The sequence below is a fragment of the Diabrotica undecimpunctata genome, chromosome 7 (genome assembly GCF_040954645.1).
Source record: "Diabrotica undecimpunctata isolate CICGRU chromosome 7, icDiaUnde3, whole genome shotgun sequence".
Taxonomy (NCBI): Eukaryota; Metazoa; Arthropoda; class Insecta; order Coleoptera; family Chrysomelidae; genus Diabrotica; species Diabrotica undecimpunctata.
The window spans coordinates 65,718,998-65,742,191 of NC_092809.1; the positions used below are offsets into that span (position 1 = coordinate 65,718,998).

Genomic DNA, 23,194 nt, shown 5'->3' on the forward strand with positions numbered 1-23,194 from the left:
CGCTGCACAACAAAGATAATTTGAGGAGACGAAAGATCACTAGATAAACTGAACGTATACTACAAACGAAAACACCTAAAGCCAAACATGGTCCAAAAAAACAGGTATATAATTTTCACTTAAATAAGAAAGAAGGTGAAAAAATTATGTGGTCGGATCAGAAATAAATACACTGTCCAATCTCCAAATACCTAACCAAGACCCTCGACAAGACTGCGACAGACACAATTAATGAAACCTGGAGATCTAGTTGACCACCTGAAAATCTTAGAAGAAATTCTATTGGATTCTAAGGACATTCCGACAGATGCTATGCCAGTCAAATTCGACTTTAGAACACCCTTTGAAGTGGTCATAAAAAACCACCAAATGGGTGAAGAAATTAAACCAAAAGTGGAAGAAGGTTCACTCGTATGGTATACGGATGGATCTAAGATAGATGAAATGGCAGGAGTGGGAGTTACTGGGCCCAATTTCAGGCTATCTAAATCTCTTGGAAATTCCCCAACTATCTTCCAGGCAGAAATATATGCTATAGACATAATTGCCAAAGAATGTCTCAACCGAGACACCCGTAGGGCAAAAGTCCTTATTTTATCAGACAGCCAAGCCGCCCTAAAGGCCCTAAAGTCATTTACATGTAAGTCGAAGTTGGTTTGGGACTGTAAACAATCTATCAAGAAGCTGGCGGAACGCAACAATGTAACTGTGGTGTGGGTGCCAGGTCACAAGGGAATTGCAGGAAATGAGGAAGCTGACAGCCTCGCAAAAGAAGGAGCTAATACCCCATTCCAGGGTCCGGAACCCTTCTGTGGACTATCGAAAAGCCACATCAGAGAGGAACTCCGTACCTGGGAACTTAATCAAACTAAGATCATATTGGTCTAACACACCAGGACAAAGGCAAGCAAAAGGCTCATAAAAGTGTCGCCTATTGCAACAAACCGCCTTCTCGAAATGAGTAAAAAAGATATCAAAATAGTCACTGGCCTTCTCACTGGTCACTGCCCTCTGAGTTATCATCTCAAGAAGATGAGCAAATCATATAGTGAGAACTGTCGTTTCTGTCACAATGAAAAAGAAATGGCAGAACATATACTATGCAACTGCGTAGCACTGTTCTGCAAAAGACTAAAATTCCTAGGAGAGGTCAGTCTGGCGTCCTCTGACATAGAAAACAAGTCACATAGGAAGCTAATCAACTTCATCAGGAGTATCGGCATTCTAGAGTTTAACTAGATTAAGGTATGCACAAAAGATCTCTTTAGGTCGAAGTGCGGTGAGGCCGCATGGCCTTAACGACCTCACATAATCTAATCTAATCTAATCTAAGACCCTCGACAGATCCCTCACATACAAACATCACTTTCGAAACAATATCGTAAAGACTCTTGCAGGTACAACTTGACCTGCTCATCCACATGCTTTTCGCACCTCATCACTTGCACTAGGTTTCACAGCAGCAAGGTACGCTACTTAAGTCTGGAGATTCTTAACACAGCCTCGCAGATGGACACTTCTTCAAATGAGATGAGCCTTAAACATACCCAGTCCTAAAATCTACTTCATCTCAGAAATAGTTCTACCTAAGAACAGAAGAGCCAAAGTCACGAAAAACGAGGAAAACAAACAAGTCAAAGACCTCCTTTACCTCCTACATAGCTTCGCTGAACAACTCGCCCGACTGAAGTAACTTCGCAGCTTTCTTCGTTACATAAAACATCTGGAGACCTTATTAAGCGAATGAAAAAAAGAGTTTTAGAGCCGACACGATTCACAAACTCCAACCGACCATAAGGGGGAACTACCTGCCGGTCAAACTTACTTTTCTCCATGTCGAAACCACTAAACTGGCTGCGAAGTGAAGCCAGTTTAGTAGATATTTCTTAATAATAATTTTAGATGTTGCGAGATATGAAGATATTTTACTTTTGAGCAAAATTCAGGTTTTTTCACATATCTGAAATAATATTGGTAAAATTTTATATACAGAATTTTTCATATAAAAATGATTGCACGTCATTCAAGATTTAGGACATCAGAACCACAGCGTTGCCAAAACATCAGAATAGTTAGTAAGTAAGGAATTTTTAAAATGTCAAATTATTTTTCAAACTGTTATATTAACAGTAAATACACTTAGTTTTAAGACTACTGCAACACAATAAAATACATAAGAAAACATTTTAATACAAAAATTATATATTCTAAATTTGAAACTTACCTCTTTTAGAGCATTAATAGTAAAAACGTCCCGCTATTATTTCTTGTTTAAAATAATCTATCTTATATGAAAGCTTATCAGCTTTTTATAGACTATTTAGTTGTTTTGGCATAGCACAATCACAATACACAACAATAATTAGTTTTTAAAGCTATTAACCCAAATTTAATATATATTTATCAATACAATATTATTAATATATAATATATTATGATAAAATTGTCTAAGAAATCAAAACATAAACAAAATTCTTACTCTAAAACAGCGGCAACACTTTTGCCACATGCTGAACTGTCATTAAAATTTGAAGTATTCCCGTATTAGTTGCGTATAATTGTCTAATCTATTTAATTAAAATTATTATTTTGTGGAATATTAGACTTAAAGGGTTATTTCATAAAATTTATATTATTAATAATAAAAAATGTTTTTGGTTATCTAATCAATATAATTCTAAAATTATAATCGGTTCACAATTTGTCGATAGCTCACTACAAGTTTAACCCTAATTAGGAAACTGAGTATATGATTGAAACATTAATTTGAACTAAATAAATATATTTTTTAAATTGTACTTATGTAAATTGTATTTTTTAATAAAACTTATTTATTTTATTCAAAATTAAAAAGTTTCTTGCCATTTGTAAAAGATACATTTATTTAATTAAGGGGAAAGGCACCAAATGTCGCCTGGCAAAATTTCCAATGTGTTTTAAATGTCTGCATTATTTTCGAATCCGGAGAAAACTCATAAATATTTTTGAAAAATTTAAACTCAGAATGAAAAATTACATTATTACTGATGGCAGAAAGTCCCTGAAAACTTCTACAATGTTTATTTTAATATTTTATGCAACAGGGGTGAAAATAAAAGAGAAAATATAGTCCAATTTTTAAATGAAAATATTGCATGCAAAAGAAACTTTTTATTTATTTTAATAAATATTTCATTCTGCCTTTAAATTTTTCAAAAATGCTTTTTAGTTTTTTCAGGTATTGAAAAAAAAATGGATACATTTAAAACACATTGAACATTTTGACAGGCGACATTTTGCGCCTTTCCCCTTTAATACCTTACTATTACAACTACTATTACTTACCTTATATAATTACGATTAGAAATCTATTTAAATTCAAAATAAATAGGATCAACTTCGGAATCCGAGTCGTCTTAAGGGTTAATAATTAGCGGTTGTGTCTCTACGGTCGCATCAATCATGTTATCAAGATCCCACATTTTTTGTTCTTCTTCTATTACATATCTTACTGCATCTTTCCAGTTTTGTTCTGTAATATGTTGTAAAGACTCGTATAACAATTCACGTACAGCTTGTATTTTATATTATGACGTATTTTTTCTAGTCACATAACTTTTTATTTGTGCCCAAATGAATTCAATTGGATTTATTTCGCAGTGGTAGGGTAAAAGTCTAAGGACTGTGACGTTTCGCCTTTCCGCCATTTTGTCAACTACGTATTTCTTGAACTTAGATTTTTGTTGCCGGGCAATTTTTAAAAGTTCTGCTTTTACCATTCCATCTTCGTAAGGCAGATACTTATTCTGCAGCCAGTCAAGAATATCCTGTTTCTTTCTACTAGTCGTGAATGATAAGGTGCATTATCTAATACTATAATTGAATTTGGTGGTATGTGTTCAATCATCTGCTCAAAATACTCTTCGAAAACATCAGCTGTCATCTGCTCGTGATAGTCTTTTGTGCTTTTGGACTGAAATTTCAACAAACCATGCTTAACAAATCCTTTTTCACTGCCAATGTGAGAAATTATTAATCTACTGCCTTTACCAGAAGCTGTGGAAATACCAGTAGACCAACCTTATATAAAGACTTGCCTGGAGCTTAATATATTTTTATCTGACCAAATTTTTTTTTAGAGTATGACCTGAGTTTACCCACGTTTCATATTGGTAGAAGATGGGCCTTCCTTAAGCCCAGAATTTCCGTATGGATCTTAGATAATTTCTTCTCCAACATATTACCTCCTCCCGGTCAATCAAAAGTGATTTTCGGTCTGATTTCTCCCACCGGAAATTTAATTTTTTTAAAACTTGCCACAATTTAGTTCGTACGATATGAGGCAAATCCGGGTCGTCTCTAACTTCATGTAAAATTTTGTTTAGGTTTGGTATTTCTTTTTTGAAAAAAAATCCATGAATTTTCCTTCGAATACCATTTTTGGCAAATTCATCAATTTCACCCTCTCTTTAAGTGTTCGTTTGTGTTTGGGTTAGGTATACCGTGTTTTTTTTCTTTCTGATAGGAACCTATATATAGTTGACTCCCCTACGCCAGTCATGTTGGCACAACTTTCGACTATGTTGCGAACAGTGTTTGTGTGATTCTGAAAAACCAGAGCATCGTGAACATTCAGGACAATAGTCTTCTCTCTTGGTAAATAGACAGACTTACTGACTGTACGCAACAGCACCGGTGTAAAACTTGATGATGTTGATGATGAAGCCATTACAAACAATCCAACAAAACGAGCACTAGCAAAAGGTACGTATATGTTCGTAGGTATATGGAATAAAAAATCACTCACGCACTGCATATAATTCGCAAAAGAAATAATCGAGACGCTAATAACTGCCGTAGACGTGGAAACACCGACGAGCCTTAGATTACATGCGATCAAAAACGTACTAAACAAAAAAATTGTTTTCGTTCGTAATAACTTCACCCTTTCAAGTTAAGTTTCAAATATAAACTGAACAGACGAGGCACGTGGCCAAAGCCGGCATCTTTATACCCATTATATTATTAAAAATCTGGGGAATTCCATCCTAATTATCTTGCAACGAATAGTACCTTCGGATATGAATTCCAAGTTTTCTAGTAAAGTGATTAAACGCGAAGATTAGTATTAAAATATCCAAATAGATAAGGTATTCTTATTTACAAAATTGTTAATGGTTAAATTCTTATTTTTAATAATATAATATAATAACCAACATTAGCCGTGAAAGTTTTAATTTTTTTTTGCTAAATATATTAGTATTAAAATAATATTAATATTATATAACAGTATTAAAACATTATATTAATATTTAATGAATAAACACCTCAGGAACGCCTATGATTTACGACCGTTTTATGAGTTTGAGGCACATTTCGTGCTCTCAACAATTTGTGAACGGAGAATAGCTGTGTTTCGTATAATTAGCTGTGTTTGAAAATTTGAACTCTAAGGTTGACGTTCTGGAAATTTTAAATATAAGTGACGTCACTTTATATAAAATGTGATGTGAAACGTTTTTGCTTTGAATAATGGTATATTGTAATATTTGCATCTTAGGTTTTAAACCATACAGAGCTCTTTATGAAGACTATTTTTTTTTTAATTAATAATAAAAAAATCTCTTCAGGGTTCCAAGTTACACACGATCATAATATTATATATTTTTAACCATATAGACCAACTTATTTGTAAGCTCACTACTAGTAAGGAAAAAAAACTAATAATTATAACTACATAATTTTTATATTTATTTATTGTCAACAGATGTTTTGAAAAAGAATTGAAAATAAATTCGTAAATGAGAATAAATTCGAAAAAAGTCAAAAAGTTTTCTTTGTCTTATCGACTTGGAATAGGAATGTATATTTTATTCTGAATGCATATTATTATTTTAACGGATGTAGGATAAATATTCGCCGTGATTAACAAAAAATGACATACTGTATCTCCACTTTGATAACAAAAACCCAGAAATATTTTGTTTGTGGGTGTTATAAAGAGATAAAGTGTTAAATTGTGATTTATTTTATCCTGCCAAAAATTATAAATAGTTCATCAAGTTGATTTTACTTCACTCATACACAATGATTTCTGTGGCGATCATTTTTTTAATTTGTGCGACGTTTGCCGAAAATGCAGTTTATGTAGGCAGGGTAAGTTTTAATTTTGATTTTAGATTTTAGAAGAACTTTAACAAATACGCTTTTTTATAATTTTTATAATGTTTACCACATGTTCATATTTACAATAATTTTTTTTTAAATTTTAGTAATGACGCAAACTTTAGACGACTACGTTTTATTTATTTAAAAGTAAAGTAAATATTTAAGCTTAAAAAGTATTAACATATTTAAATTTTACCTCAAAAATTTGTATCGACAATAATTTTAGACTACAATACTTCTTAAGAGCAACAAATTGTAAATTTTCAAATAACAACAACGCTATCCAATATTGTATCTACATATTTATATTTTTCTTAATAAATTATGATATAAGTAGGTACCTAATAAAAATAATTTTATAAAATAATATGTACGGTATATATTGTAAAAACTTACACACTGTACATGTTTTCCATTTATATATATTTTACATCCAAAAATTAATTACCTCATTGTTCAAGATTTATTGATACGGAATTTATTGTCAATGTATCTTTACCTGCTTCTTTCAAATATCGTTTTTTATTTTTTCTAGAGCTAGTGAATTTCTGTTCTAATCTTTTATCTTGCAAAATCAAAGAATTGTCAGTTTTTGCTTTGCCAATTGCTTTTCGCACATTTATTATTCTTGAAGAAAGAATTTAGTGGATACAGCCAATAGTTTTGTCTTGTTTTATTGTTATTAAAGATATTTTTGGCTTTAGAGTTGTTAACATGTTTACATAATTTATGCTAATTCCTTAAACTTTCTTTAGTCTACGTCAGCATACGCTACAAGTTGTTTTTATATGGATGTCATTTATTTATTTCATAGCGTCCACCAATCCAGATACATAAATTCGTAAAAAGTTTTATCAACTTTTTGTCACTACCAACTATTGATTAATAGCAAATCCGACTGTTTTTTAACTGCATTACCACACCATTCGGTAAAAACTTTGATTCCTATTCTTGAGAATATCAATAAATTGTATTTTTGCAACACTAAACTGTATCGTTAACTTTGCGCTACTAAAAAAGAATTTTTTAGTTTTCGATACAGCTTCATATTTGTTATAAGCGAAAAGGCGACCATTTAGCCATGGCTATTTTTTGAACTGCATCTCTGACTCCTGTTATTCTTCTTATTTCTAGGTTTGGTAATTTGGTACATAGCGTGTTGTGTAACTCTTAGTTTATTTATTGTTTCTTTTGTCAGAGTTAGTATTTCTACATCATAAGTAAGGAATGGTAAAACACATTGGTTAAAAACCTTTGTTTTTAAACAAACTGAAATATAAGACCAATATTTATTGAAAATATTGAAAATGTTGTTTAATGTACCAAAGGCAGCCCTGTAGTTAGTCCCATCCTTCTTTGTATTTCAGCTGTCTGATTATCTTGGCCCAAGCGAAACTCCTACCCTAGATATTTGTAAGATATTACTTAAAGATATTACTTGGTTAACGCTCTACCGGGATCGTAGATGAGTGTTAAATGTCAAATTTTGCATATTTTTATAAAAGTGAGCATAAAGTGCATATAATTTGAAAATTTGGTGTTAAATATATATTTTTATATTCAAACTTAAAGATAGCATGAAAATGCCAATATTTAATTTTATTTTATAACCACTTAGTATTCAAATTCTGAGTATTGTAACTAATAAAAGACAGCGGCTTATAGTTTTGTCACGTTTTGTCCTGGAATTAAGGGTTTGTGTTTGCCAGTTTATGTCTCTAGATACAATTTTTTATTTTGACGTTCAGTTTCACTTGGTTTTACTTTTGTTGTAAAATTGGAGGCGTAAACAAGTGTTCTTCTAATTGTAAAGAATTATTGTGCTTTGAAAATGCCGAAAATAAGCTATGTTTCATCTTGGATAAAACCTTACAAAGAGCTATCTATGGATATGGATAAAGCTTATTGTTCATACTGTGTCAAAATTGTAAGTACATACGTATTATTTTTTATTTTATTTTAAAAATTTACACCGTGGTACAAACAAAGATTTTAAAATTGTAGATTGTATTTAAAAAAAGTACCGACACAAGGCTAGTTTGCAATAAATCGATATATTTTTTCTTTTTTCAAGCATTTTTTAAACTCCTTGTGATAAAAAATAGGATACCTATTTAAAATTCAAATCATTCAATAGTCTACTGAAAGGTCGCTAACATTTTTTTTTCTAACAATAGCATAGTTTGCTTTAATTTTGCTAAAAAAAACATATCATAATAGATTGGACTTAATTAATTAGGTGCTTTTAATTCATGCTTACAATATTTTTTCTTTAAATGTAAACAGAAAAGACCAAGAGCCTCTTGTAAATATTTGGGGGTTCTTTCTTCTCGCACAGTGATTTCTTGACATTTTTAATATTACTACACCAATTTGATATTGATTTGATATTGATATTTGATTTAATTTAAATAGTTTAATTGTTATGCAAAAACGGTTCATTTTTAGTTTATTTCTACAATCTTAGATTTTAGTAATGGGTAAAACTATAGAATATTTATATTCTTTTTTAAATTTCATTTGAAAAATTTTTTTAAATAGATCAGCATGTTAGAACCGCGAAATATTTAGCTAAAAAAGTTAAAACCACATCTGGTGAAAAATATTAACCTTCAGTGTCCAAGTGCTTTCAGTCAAGTTCCAAAAAAAAAAACAAACCGAACAAGAAACTTTTAACGAAGACTTGTGTCGTGCATTAGTATCTTTTAATATACCGCTTTCAAAATTATTTAATGAAAACTTTAGTTCTTTTTTAAAAAAATATTGCAATCAAAATATTCCCAGTGAACGTACTCTAAAGAGAAATTATGTCAATTTATTATACTTCTCAGTTATCTACAACATAAAAGCCGAAATAGGTAATAATTACTTTTACATGTGTGGACGAGACTACTGACTCGTCAGGAACATACATTGTGCACTTATTGATTGGTGTACTTAGCGATGAAACCTTTCCAAAATCGTATTTAATTTCCTGTAAACAAGTGGAAAAAAACCAACGCTCTAACAATATCACGGTTTCTACAAGAAGCATTTTTTTTTGCTCTTGGCTTGGACAATTGTCATTCAGCCAGTCGCAATCAGCATGAGCTTTATGCATATTTATGGAATTTAAATATGCATATAAATATTTAAAGAATTATAAAAACATGATTAATATAATAATAATCATAATATAATTATTACAAGAAGCATTAGCAAACTGTTTTCTTCCTGCTGCTGTGCCTAATGATAAATTATTATTTATTATGGTATATTACCAAGTATGGTGAAAGCAGGACAAAATTTAAAAATATTTTATCCAAACTTAATACATGTCACTTGTTTAGCGCATGGAATAAACAGAGTTGCGGAGGAAGTAGGAAAAAAATTTCCACTACTTAACAGTTTAATAGCAAGCATCAAAAAGGTATTCCTGTAATCACCTGTAAGAATACAATGTTACAGAGATATGTTTCCTGCTGTTCCACTGCCACCGCAACACATTTTAACACGTTGGGGAGCATGGTTGGAAGCAGCTAATTTCTATGCTGATCATTTTGTTGTTAAAAAAAAATAATTAACCTTTCAACGGATGATAGTTGTCAATCTGTATTGGAAGCTAAGCAAACCTTTCAAAATAACATCCTCCAAGAGCAACTGTCATTCATAAAATCAAATTATAGTTTTGCCCAGAAAACTATAACTCGATTAGAATCCTCCAAATTATCATTGTTAGAGAGTACAGTTTTAATAAAAGAATTTGATTCATTGTGTCAAAACGTTAAAGGTACTATTGTGAAGAAAATTTTTCAAAAATTTAAGGTAACCATGGAAAAAAATAGTGATTACCAGGTTCTTTCTGAAGTGGTTCAAGTACTAGATGGGAAACTTTCCAAACCACTTAATTTAGAACCATCTGTTATAGTAAATTTGAAAAATGTCAACTGGGCCAGTTAATGTCAAAAGAAGTTTTGCTATTTACAATAATATGTATTCAGATAGAAGCCATAAGTTTTTATTAGAATCTTTTGAACATCGTTTGATAATCTATTGTTACCACAATTCAAAATAATATTTATATGTTAAAATAATTGTATATGTTATGTATTTATAATATTGTAACTATTTTTGTAAATAAAAAAATATTGTAAATATTTTTTATTACATGCATATTTTCTAGATAAATATGCATATTTTGCATAAAATGCTGCATATTTTTGCATAAAATACTGCATATTTATGCGCATATTTCATACTTTTTTATTTGCATATTTGCCTAAGTCTATTAATAACCAAATAGAAAATACTACACTTGAGTGCAAAATAATCGACTCAAAATTATTTTGCGAAAGTATGTCTTCTGTTTCAATCTAAAAAAAGGAAATTTAAAAATATTTAGTGTACAATCATTAACCTCGTTATTGAGTTTTAAAAAAGTTTTGTTTTTTGGTGAATCCGATGACTTATTACAAGTAAATAATGCAACACGTAGAGAGGGGGTCAGAATTTCATTCATTGAAATCGACTTCGTTCAGTTAGTTCGGTTAACATCGTACGTAACAATTTCCATAGCAACTTACTATTATAATACATCAGTCTCTAAGTTCGCAACTGCATTACAAATGGATACCACATCCGTCAAAGCAGCTCAAGCAGTAGCATTATTGTAAGAAGGCCTGAGTCAGAGGGCCGTGGCAAATCGACTAAATTTAAGCCAATCTGCTGTGTCCCGAGCGTATCGTCGATACCAAGATACCGGTGATTATGTCCGCCACTAAGGAGGAGGCCGTAAACGAATAACAACGGAGAGAGACGATCGATTTCTTGTATCGAAATCAGTGAGAAATCGACATTTAACTGCTGCTAATCTCAAAGAAGAGCTTAGAGAGGTCCGAGGTGTAGTTACCAGTATTTGGACAGTCAGAAGGATACTGAAGGTAGCCAACCTGACACTAAAAAGAGCAGCTACGAGTCAAAAGCTAACTGCAGTCCAAAAGAAAAGGCGATTAGAATTTTTGCATCTGGATTGGGACGACTATCAATGAAGTCAGGTATTATTCTCCGACGAAAGCAGGAATACTTACATGGCAACGACAAGAGGCGTTGAGTCTATAGAAGGCCAGGAGAGCGATTTGCTCAATGTTGTATACGAGAAATTGTGTCATATGAAGACGGTTCTTGTATGTTTTGGGCAGGCATTTTCATGGATGAAAAAACCGAGTTGGTTTTTTCTCTTTTCTCCAAATACAGAAAAATAAAGAAATTCATTTTGTAATTGATGATTTCTCTGTTCATAACGTCTTTCTTGCGTTAGTTCCAAGATGAATATTTAGGAAACTCTGTTCGTATTGCATATTGTTTTTATAATGCGTCTTCCAGATAATGCAATAGCAGTTTTTGTAAGTTCAATAATAAAGTTATTGTTTGCTCATTACATCTTTTTATTTTCATTCTTCTTACATTGAAACAGAAGGTGTAATCTCAAATATCACTTTTGAGTCGATTGTTTTGCACTCAAGTGTATATTTTGGTATTATACCAGGACAAAACTGGTCCTTATTACTATTCATTTATGTGACTATTTATATTTATTTATATCGTGTCAATAAACAGGAAAACGGGGGAACATGTTTATTTTACTGGTATTGTTTTTGAAAGTTAACTAATTATATATATGTATGAACTTGTCTGCATGTGGACGATTTCCAAAGTTATCTCGTTCTAAAACATGTTTTAAATAGCTTAATTCTTTAATACTCTTCCAGTTTAAATCATAACGTTTTTCTAACATCAAATACTTTTTCTTGTTTTACTTGTAAACTATATTTTGGTATTGTACCAGGACAAAACTGGTCCGTATTTCTATTCTTTTATGTGACAATTTATATTTATTCATATTGTGTCAATAAACAGGAAAACTGGGGAACCTCTTTATTTTACTAGTTTTGTTGTTGAAAGTAAACCAATTATTTATGAACTATTTCTGCAGGTGCATGTTGTCCAAAGTTGTCTCGTTCTAGAACGTGTTTAACATAGCTTAATTCTTCAATACCCTTCCAGTTCAAATATTTATTTTACCAGCCACATTGATTTTAAAACATTTATCGTTCTGGGTTTCTTTACAGTAAGCCAATAAAAACATACTTATTTGACTTTTTTAATTTCCTATGTCTTTAATAGGGCTATGATACAGCTGATGATCCATTAAATGTTAAAATCACAAAGTTGTTGGATGTTAATTTGGAAAGCAAAGCAAGTTCTTGGAAAAACGACTTAAGTAGGTTCTATCAACCTCAGAGAGAGGACAATGATATTGGTAAGTTGTATCCAGAAATTTATCTTTAATTTTGGTGAAGCTTTAGGCAATACACTATTTTTTTTTCTCTAATTTAAAGACAAAAAAGACGGATATGTCCAGATTCCCATGAAATTTTCATTCGCCGTAGATGAAAAACGCAATCCTAATATTTTGGAAGGCTGTAGAAATTTAGTTGGAGTCAGCCAGCCATCTTTATGTTTTTTGAAATCATCGTCGACGGCTGCAGAAAAGTATATTGCATATCCCAGAAGTTGTAGAGAGATTCAAGAAAATGGTAAGTAAATTTATGAGTTTTACATTAAGTAGTTTATGAAAAGACGAGCGAATACTAAGAAGGATTATGGAAACATACATTAAGGATAAAGAAAAGGCTTGTAAGGTACTGGAATTTTAGTGTTTCTTCTTTACGTGCCATCTCCAGGACGAAGGTTGCTAATCATCACTGCTATTCTAGCTTTTGACACTACAGCCTGAAAGAGTTCAGTTGAGCTGCATCCAAACCATTCTCTGAGGTTTCTCAGCCAGGAAATTCTTCTTCTACCTATGCTGCGCTTTTCTTAAATCTTTTCCTGCATTATCAGTTTTAGGAACTCATATCTCTCACCACGTGTTGTATGACCTAGATATTGTAGTTTTATTTGACCTAGATATTTTAAAAGCATTATTTATTTAAAGTTCATGATTCCACACCATACAAAAGAACAGAAAATACATAATAATTTAGTTCTCGTTTTCTAAGATTTAGGCTGAGGTCTCTACAACATATTATTTGTTTCATATTATTGAATGCACTTCTAGCCTTTTCTATTCTAACTCTAATTCTTTGGTATAATCGTTTGTTTCATTAGTGTTTGCCCCTAAATAGTTATAATTCTGAACTCGTTCTATCGTCTTATTATTTACGTGTAGATTGATGTATCTAATATTTTTCTTTGATATAATCATGAATTTTATTTTCTTTATGTTTAGTGACAGACCAAATTCCTAACTCGCCGCAACAACCTTATCTAAAATTCTTCGTAGATCTATAATATTTTCTGCTATTAATATTGTATTATCAGCATATCTAATTTCACGCATGGCTAGGCTATTTATTTTTATGCTTGCTACTTCATCTTCTAATGCTTTTTTGAATATTTCCTCTGAGTATGCATTAAACAGTTATGGTGACAAGATACAGCCCTATCTTACACATCATTTGATTTTTATTTTATTGGTTCTTAAATTATTTATTCTTGCGACAGCTTCTTGTTCATAATACAGATTTTTTATTATTCTTATATCCCGTGTGTCGAATGCCTTGTTGTAATTCAGCAAGCAGAAATAGAGGCCTTGGTTTATATCTAAACATCTCTGTATTAGCACATTTACTGCATATAATGTTTCTCTGGTTCCTTGAGCATTTATAAATTCGTATCGAGTTTGTGCAACGCATTATTCTAACTTTTTATATATTCTAAAATGAATAATCTTTATTAATACTTTTAGTATGCGCCACATTAGACTGATGGTACGGTGATCGCAACATTGTCTGGCGTTTTTCTTTTTTGGTATAGTCACGAATGTTGATAGAAGCCATTCTTTAGGTAATATCCCTGTTCTGTATATAATATTAAATAATTCGACAATAATCTGTATATTGCAGTCGGCGATAAGTTGCAATATTTCTGTCGGTATTTCGTCTGGTCCTACTTCTTTCCCAGTTTTCATTTCTTTAAATGTGTGTTTTACTTGGCTTTCTGTTATTTCTGGTCCAGTCTCTTGAACAAAATATTTGTTATCTATTTTGTCTGGTTTGTCGGTAAACAGCTGCCCTCTATAATTTGCCCATACCATTAATTTGTTTTGTGTATCCATTACTGTGTCTCCCTTTTCATCAACTAGTATATTTTGTTTGTATTCTGGTCTTCTAGTTAATTCCTTTATTTTCCTGTGTAAATTAAAGCTATCATGTTTATTTTGTAGTATTTCTATTTCAATATATTTGTCTTTTAACCAATTTTTTTTTGCTATTCGAATTTGTCACCGTATTTCGTTTTCTGTTTGCTGGTACAATGATTTATTTTGTCCTTATAAACTCTTCTTTTCTTCATCAAATTTAGTATTTCGTTCGTCATCCAATCTTTTTTCTTTTCTTTGGTTTTGCAAAGATACTTTTTTAAAGGCTCTATTAATTCAGCCTTTATTTCTTCCCAGTTTTTGTTGATGTTTTCTTCATTGTATCCCAATTCAATCTGTACAGTTTTTAGACGTTCATTTATTTTTGATTTGACATTTTCTCTGATTTCTGGATCTGTTAGTTCATTTATATGATTTCTTTCTTCTTTTGCCGTCTTCTCCATTCTTTTTATTTTAATTTTAATATATGCTATTAAGAGATTTATGGTTAGATCCTATATCTACTCCAGGTTGTGTTTTTACTGCAGTAATACTATTCCGATAAATTTCTTTGATCATTATATAATCTATTTGATTTCTCATTATCTGATGTTTATTATCTCTTAGAGATTTCCACGTGTACAAACTTCTATTAGGTAATTCAAAGAAATTATTTGTAAAAATCATATTATTATCTTGGCAGAATTGTATCAACCGCTCTTCTCTTTGATTTCTATCACCTAATCCAAAATTTTCCACTATGTTGCTTGTGTTAATTTTGACTTTTAAGTCAACCATTATTATTGTGACGTCACGTGCTTTGGTAGTTCTCAATGTCTCTTGAATTTATTGATAGAACGATTCCACCTCGTTGTCACCTTTTTCGGCCGTTGGGACATAGACTTGAATTATGTTTAGTTTTCTGTCTTTCGTTTTTTCGTTCATTGACGTGTTGTGAGATTTCATTGTTCTGTGTAATTGCCACGCCATGTCGATGTTATGTGTCATTATTACCCGAATAGTATATCGTATGGTCTCTAACTTTCCTTTTTTCATTTCCTATCCATCGCGTTTTATTTATTTCTAAAATATTGATGTTAATTCTTTTCATTTCTTGGATTACATTGTGTGTTTTTACGTACTTGAACAGGCTGGTCGCATTCCACGTTCCAATTTCAAATTGACGGTCTCCTTTTTTCTTTTTATGGTAGGGATTGTCGTGGTATGGATTTTATGGTAGGGTCGTCTGGTTGACGACCTGAAAAGCCCTGACTCCTTTTCTGCCGGATCTTGGTATCCGATACCCATGATCAGTACACGTCTGTTTACTTTGTCTTCTCATTTCATGATGATTCGACTAGGGATATCTTACGATCTTTAATACAGTGGTTTCCCGTTGCCTTCTGTATTATTATGCCATTGGCTAATGTCTTAGCTCATGCGCCATTAGGGCCAGTTTCCCAACGCTATGACAACGGAGTGCCCTGCCACTTACCAGCTCATCCGCCTAAAGCTGTTGGTCAGTAAGTGGGGAAATTGCTTATACCGGCAATCTCTCAGACGTCAGACTCTCGTTTGTTATCTGGCAGGATGCACCAAATTGTCAGGATCAAGACCATTACACGGCAAGTGAAGTTGACATTTGGTTTGGAGAGGCTATACGTTGTGCATCACTATCCCTTAAATTCCCACCCCAGTTTTTGGCAACCTACTATTTGCTAAAAATATTTTACACACAATATAAAGATTTATACGCATATATAGTTTTTCCTCTTTTTTTATTTAAAATCGTAGTATTTATATGTTGATTCTGAATTTTCTTTGTGATTATATTGGCTATAAGTTAAGTCTACGGTTCGTTATCCGTGCATCGTTACGCACGAAAGCATACGAAATAAGTCAGAAATTTACTCTACGCAATAGCAAGTGACAGAAAGTGACTACTACTCCGATCACGAATTATATTCGATAAAATTTGACGTTTTCAAATAAGTAGAATGTAAAATGTTAGTGTTGCTTTAAAATTTTGGTGCAAAATTATTTGCGTTCTCAAACGTCTATAGGTGGCAGCACTTGTTTTGAAAGATGGCGGAGGAAATATAGGGATATCGTTTGTTGACATTGTAAATTGATAGGGAATTTTAAAAGACCCCTAGTTAAAGGGCAAGCAATTTTAGATTTTAACCATAGTTATTATTACTTGTGTAATAATATCATGTAGTGGAAAAACTGCAGTGATACAAGCATTGTGCCTTCAAACGATCAATTTGACAGGAGTATTCCAGCAAATACAAATGAAAATTGAAGTGATTGATAATATTAAAAATGTTGTTTGTATTTGTACGTGTAAGGTTAGAAATTTAGGCAAATAAAAACATATAAATCGCACATAACTATATATTTTTCGGTAAGTAATTACATAGTGACTTGATAAAAGTAAAAGCTTCATTATAAAAATAAAGTTATTTTTCTATAACTTCATGTTTATAATTTACTTTTTATTACTACAGGCAAACGATGGAAAAATTAAAAAAAATTAAGCACCACAGACATCTAGCAACAGAAGGGAAAATTAAAAAAAAAAAAACATAATGTGTATGAAAATATGGTGCCAATTAACAAGTTTTGTTACATGAAAAAAAAAACACTGCAAGAAGAGAATTAGATACGCGTCTAGCAAAACCAGCGGATACTGAGATATTGAAGATATTACTCTTCAGAGCAGAAGATTCAGAATTAAGCCTGACTTTAAAAAGTGTGGCTCGTTTACATCAAGACTCAAAGTTATATAAGGAAGAAATGCTTCAGATATCTCTATGTCACAGCATTATTGGCAACAATGAAGTCCTGCCAGTCTTTGCTGATACATAAGCTACTGACATTGTACTAGAGTGTGATTTAGCTATATTTTATACAGTAATTTTGTTGAAATGTGTTAAGCTACGCTACCCCAACCTGGAGAAGCGTGGAAAAATCTGAGGCGACTGGAATTAACTGGAACCACTTGTTGCCATTTATTTACATATAGTAAAAATAAATACCCAAATTGGTCACTTAGTGTCAACTAATTGTATAATTCTAATTTTAAAGAAAATTGGAAGGGCATGAGAAAAAGTATGAAACAGTTGCTTTGAAAATGTATAAAAAAATAACTCAAAGTAAAGTTGAACATATAGGAATGTACCATGGGTGGCAGTAAATGTCGATGGAATTGTTTCATGAAAATGTTGTGTAGAAATAAAGTGCCCTCTGGCAGGCAAAATAAAATATGTGCAATTAATTTTATATGACCTTAAATATTAATGCTTAATTGTGGAAAATAATATTACTTTAAATAAAAATTATATATGTATTATGGATTATTAAGTATAAAATTGCAAATGTTCCTTACCGGACTACAAATATGTCAGCCTATAGTGTTTTGTTCATTCCATCATAAGTCGAAACTTATGATCAAAGTACTATTTGATGTAGAATTTATACAAAAATGTTAAAATGTTAATAGTTTTGGTAGACGTATATTTTTACAATGTATTGCCTGTTTTATTTCAATTATAAAAATCAAAAACTTGTTTTGAAAGATCTGTTAATTTAGATATATAAAAATATAAATTAATATTTATTATTATTAATATTGGTGCAGAAAGGTTAAAAATACTTAAAATAATATTTATAACAGAGTTCGTAAAAGGATCATACCAAGAAATAAATTAACTCTTGCTTTAAGAATTTTAAAGATTTTTAGTCGTTGTATAAGGTAACTGTACCTTTTACCGACCACTTAAGGTTTTTCCTCATAAGCAGATTCAATAATAAGAAGAATACATTTTTATTTTTCTTTGCATAATTTTTAAAGATAAGTTTTAATCTAGTCGATTCAGCTAGTAATATAGAAAAAATAATATTACCACAGTTTAATTTTTTTTTAAATGCTTTAATAATTATGTATAATTTCATTAAAATGCTCCCTTTACCGACCGGCTTAAAAAATACTCACTTATCACCGACCGATTTTTTTGCTATTACCGACCACAAGCACCTAATTACCGGACATTTCAGTCCTATCAGCGACCTTCTTGAAGGACTACTTATTTAAGTAAGTAGCAACATTATATTAACTTATTTATTTAAAAATAATCGTATCTACTGGCTCAATTGAAAAAACAAACGCAGTTGAAGATTTTAATATTTTTAAAAATATAAATTCATAATACAACAAATAAAAAGTTATATAATGTATTGGGCATGTATAATAGATTCAACTTTGGTATGAAATAATTTTATTTTTTTTTATTATTAAATTTTTTGTTGCATCCATTTCCGGAATTGCATAGATGCCCCTTTTATTCACGTGTTTTGGAGGATTAATTTTTGAAAATATTTCATTTTCTGAATATGATAAAATATCCTCTTTCTCAGGCCATTTACAATGTTAACCACTTCTTATCATAGTCTTCACTTCGAATCCCGTACCGTCAAAGCCAAGACTTATTCCAGGAAAGTACTCTCCTTCATAAATAGCCACAGCATATTCTTCCTCTGCAAAATCTTCCCGTTTTAGTTTTTTGCTATTTATTCTTAATACGCCAATTATGGTTCCTATTTTTCCAAAAAAGTTTAAGAGGCCTTAAAATAGCAACATCTAGTGGTTGCAATAGTAGTGTGGAGTTAGACAGAAGAGCAATTAGTATAATATCTTTGCTTTTGCAGAACTCAGTTAGATGAAGCATTAAATGTGGAGAATAGCCATCTAGAAAAAGCACAACAGGTAAAGGAACGTCCTTTTCAACAATCCATTTTTTATAAAATACATTCGTAATGAATTCATAAAAACATTCTTCAGTCATCCACCCGGAGTCTGAATGGCCAATATCCCAGCCCAGATGCATTTTCAAATGAATACTGGCTGGTACTCTTTTATAGGGAAAAAGAACAGTAGGTTTCACAACTTGTCCTTCTGGCAAAACTGTAAAAAGTTTTTTCGAACGTTTTCATACGATAACATATTTTTTTTTGGTGAAAGAAAAAAAGCTGATTCGTCGCAAGTAAAAATTCTTTGTGGGTTTGATAGAACATCCTCCAAATTATTTGTTTTTAAATAGTCTGAAACTCTATCAAACCAACCTCTTACACTTTTTCTGTTATATTTGCCCGAAGTTTAGTCAGATTGTGACATACTCGATGAGAGAGCTAGCGAAAATTTTTCGTACCAATGACGACCTGGAATTCCGTCTTTAAATTTATTTGCTCGTTCTAGACGGCGAACTAGTTCTCTGCAACACACCCCAACAGTTGATTTTTTGTTACAGGAAAACCAACTGTTTCTAAATATAGAATCCAATCTACTATGGTTTGTTCTTCAGCTGCAGTCAGGACACAGTGGGCCCCAGTAGTAGTTACTTCTTCATATTTGTTATGAATTTTATCAACTAGGGTGCTTTTTGGAATTTTGAATTCTCTGGATGCTTTTCCAAACGACATTGCATCTCGAATTGAATCCAATGCTTGCTGAAGAATTTCATTGGTATAGTTTTTTCGTTTTTCAGACAAAGCTCAAAGTTTTTCTTGAATCTGGAAGAAAACGTTCATAATATTCTCGGTCGGTAATAGGTCACAATATATATTTTTTGTACTCTGTCCCCGACCGTGAAAAAAATATTATTTTAGGAGACTACTTTTGAATATTTTAAAATTCATATATTTCATTCAAGTTTAAAACAATGAAATACCATGAATATAATTATCGTTTCCCGTTCAAAAACAGACTGTTGGAAATATGACACTTAATATATTATTCTATTTGAAGTAATTCTTCCAATAAAATACAATTTTGTTCAACTTTCATATTACTTCTTTTAATTGAAAATTACAATCTAGTCGGTCGGTAAATGCTCAAGTGAATCGTTGGATTATTACCTTTAAAAAATATATATATATTATTAATAATTGCATGCTAAAATATTTTTAAAATTTCACAATTTTCAATTACTACATTCCCCTCATTCCGACCGCCCGGCCGGTAAAGGGTTGATTTTAAGTTCTAAAGCACCTTTTACCGACCGTTCTTTAATTGTAAATAAATTTTAATTAGAGAAAATAATTAACCAACGAACACATTAAATCTTTAAAAAAACGTGGTTTTGTGCTATTTCTTGTTAGAAAAGTGCAATACTAACCTTGATATATTAACAAACGCTTAATAATGCCAACACACACGCACAATGATTCTTATAACCTGCCTTATGGAATCTTGCAACACCACTGCGAAATCCGTTAAAATTTGTCAAATTTGGCATTAGTCAGCGGCTGAATTATGTTTGTAATTTTGGCATATGTATGTTTTATAAAAAGAAACTGTTAAAAGTTTCAGTAGTTATATGAACTTTTCATAATGCGTCTGAAAAAATTCATTGCGGTCGGTAATAGGAAATGGTCGGTAAAGAGTACAGTTACCTTAGTTCTTTTAACGTTAATTTCGCTGAAAAAATTTCAGTAGTACAAAGAGCATCTTGTATTGACAATTGTTTTCTCTTTTCATTTGGTGTGAATTTGTCCAATAATCTTGATTAAATAAAAGTTTCTCTGTCTGAGATACGGCCACCATAAACAGGACTTACAAATGTAATTAAACTAGATGGCGCTATTCCAATCATAACTTTTAATATTTGGTCCCCTTTGTAGTAAGAATAAGTCATTACACGATACTTGAGACACTTGCTTTTTTTGTAAAATTAACTCTGTGCAGTCAAAAATAAATCTTGTTTTGGGAAATTTCTTAAAACTAACATGTATCCTACTTTAAATCTCTTCTTTTCCTGGCCAGGGGGTTGCAGGTTTTTATTACTTCTGAAAAATCTGAAAATAATTTCTACATGGGTTTGTCCAGACACAAAATTATAATAGAAACGCAAAGAAAAGTGATCAGTTTTAAACCTAGTAAACACTAGAACAATACATTGTTTTAGATGAATCAATAATGGTCCCGAATTTTTATTTTCTAACAAATTAGCAGCTTCACAAATTTTTTCCAAAAAATTTAGATTGGATATTTCAGTGAATGCATTAAAATGGCGATTTGTTTGTATCAAATCATACAAAGTATTTTTTACCTTCACTTATTACAGATGGGGTCACTTGAACAGCCTTCTCTTCTGTGCTGATTTTCAGTTAGTGATCCCGCTATAACTTTGGACTAGTTCGAATGGCTTCTAAAACTGCATTAATTGCTGTACCTGTGTTAATTTCGATTTTATCTTCCGTAATTGTTGACGTTGTTGGATCTAAGTCAATTATTCCATCTTTTGAAATAAATACTCTATTAGAGAGATGCTTTTGTTCGGCTCGTTTTGATCTTTTTTCTTGAGATGATCTTTGGGAAGAGGACAACACTTTGTCCAAAGATCGAATAGGTAGATTCTCAGATGGAATGGAACCTTTTTTTAAAAATCACTTACCACTCCTCACATCTAAAAGATAAGTTAAACGGTATTTCAATGATTAAGCAAGAACCAGACTGAGATAATATTACCTAAATAAATTTTCTATGAAACATGATTTACCTGGAAAAAAGTAATCCGATTTGTTAAACCGCCGGCTGCATACATTTAGGAATTTTGTCACAGGTTTCGCAATATCAAGAGCTACTTGCCAGTTCTTTCATAGTTTCTCGTCCTTTGGAAAGTAGTGGAGATATATACCTTTGGTACATCGAGCAGAACATTGTGGCACTGAACAATTTCTTTTTTTTTTCTTCTTATCGGCTCATTATTTTTAAAATTTGATCAAATTTATACCAGTTTTAAACTGTAATTTATTCAAATTTTTGACATTTATCTCTATTTTATTAGTTATCTATTTTGACAGCAGTTGGCTGCACGGTCGTTTCAGAACGCGAATAGCTACATTTCAAGTAGCTTAACCGTCCGCCGGTAACGTAAATTCTTGTAACATAGTTGGTAACGGCGGTCAACGACACCGGCTTTTTTAATAATGAATATCTTAGGTTGTAATTTTCTGTTAATATTTTGATGTAACTAAATATTTAAGATAACTACATTTAAATAAGAATATAGTAAGAAATGATCAACATTTATTTATTTTCGAGAAAAAAATGGACATTAAAAAAAATTGGCTTCTTTTAGGTACTAACAGAATTGACAAAGAATTTACAAAATATGTCAAGTTTTTGAATACAAAATATCAACAAATATAAAGACAAGGGTTAAAATATCACAAAAAAAATAAAATTATTCAACAGATGTCCAACATAAACTGAAACTATTGTCAGTTTGCTTCCTCATTTTCTTCTACACTGCACACAACGCATAGTCCGGTTAAATGTTCCAAACACATATATTTGCCACACTGTCTACAAAGAAACCGAGTTTTGCGGTTTTTCTTACTACTGCAGAACGTACATCATCCATACACATTATTCTGGATAGGTTGATTTCTTGTCTGCATGCCAAAAATTTCCACTAACCTCATACGAATTGTCCTTGGAATATTTTGTTCTAGGGCTCGTCTGCGAATATGTTCGTCAACAAGTTGAAAACCTAAGTCTTCCAAAAACTCTCGTCTAGGAATGCGTGTGTCTGTATTCGATTTGTATATATAGTGTAGGAATTTATCCCAGCAATGAATACGAACATATAAAAAACTGCATCAAAGACGCAGCGCTAGAAGCTTTGGGGCCACAGGTACAGAGAGTAGATAAAACGTATTGGTGGGATAAAGAAGTGGAAGAAAAGATAAAACAAAAGAAGGAAGTATATCAAAAGTTATTACAACCGGGAGACGAACAAATAAAACAACAATATAAAAACTTAGAAGAAGTCAAACGAGAAATAGTTAAAAAGAAAAATAGTG

General features: G+C 31.5%; 1 protein-coding gene across 2 annotated transcripts in view; it reads left to right on the plus strand.

Moving 5' to 3' along the window:
• The first annotated feature begins 6,018 nt into the window (after positions 1-6,018).
• The window catches only part of LOC140446801 (microfibril-associated glycoprotein 4-like), a 44,345-nt gene continuing 27,169 nt past the window's right edge, over positions 6,019-23,194 (plus strand). Inside the window, exons 1-3 of one of the 2 annotated variants that reach the window (XM_072539392.1) lie at positions 6,019-6,135; positions 12,310-12,445; positions 12,525-12,722. In XM_072539392.1, the coding sequence (XP_072395493.1) occupies positions 6,067-6,135; positions 12,310-12,445; positions 12,525-12,722 (403 nt within the window). In that variant the 5' untranslated portion in view covers positions 6,019-6,066. The remainder of the gene's footprint in view (positions 6,136-12,309; positions 12,446-12,524; positions 12,723-23,194) is intronic. The other variant, XM_072539393.1, reaches the window with a different exon arrangement.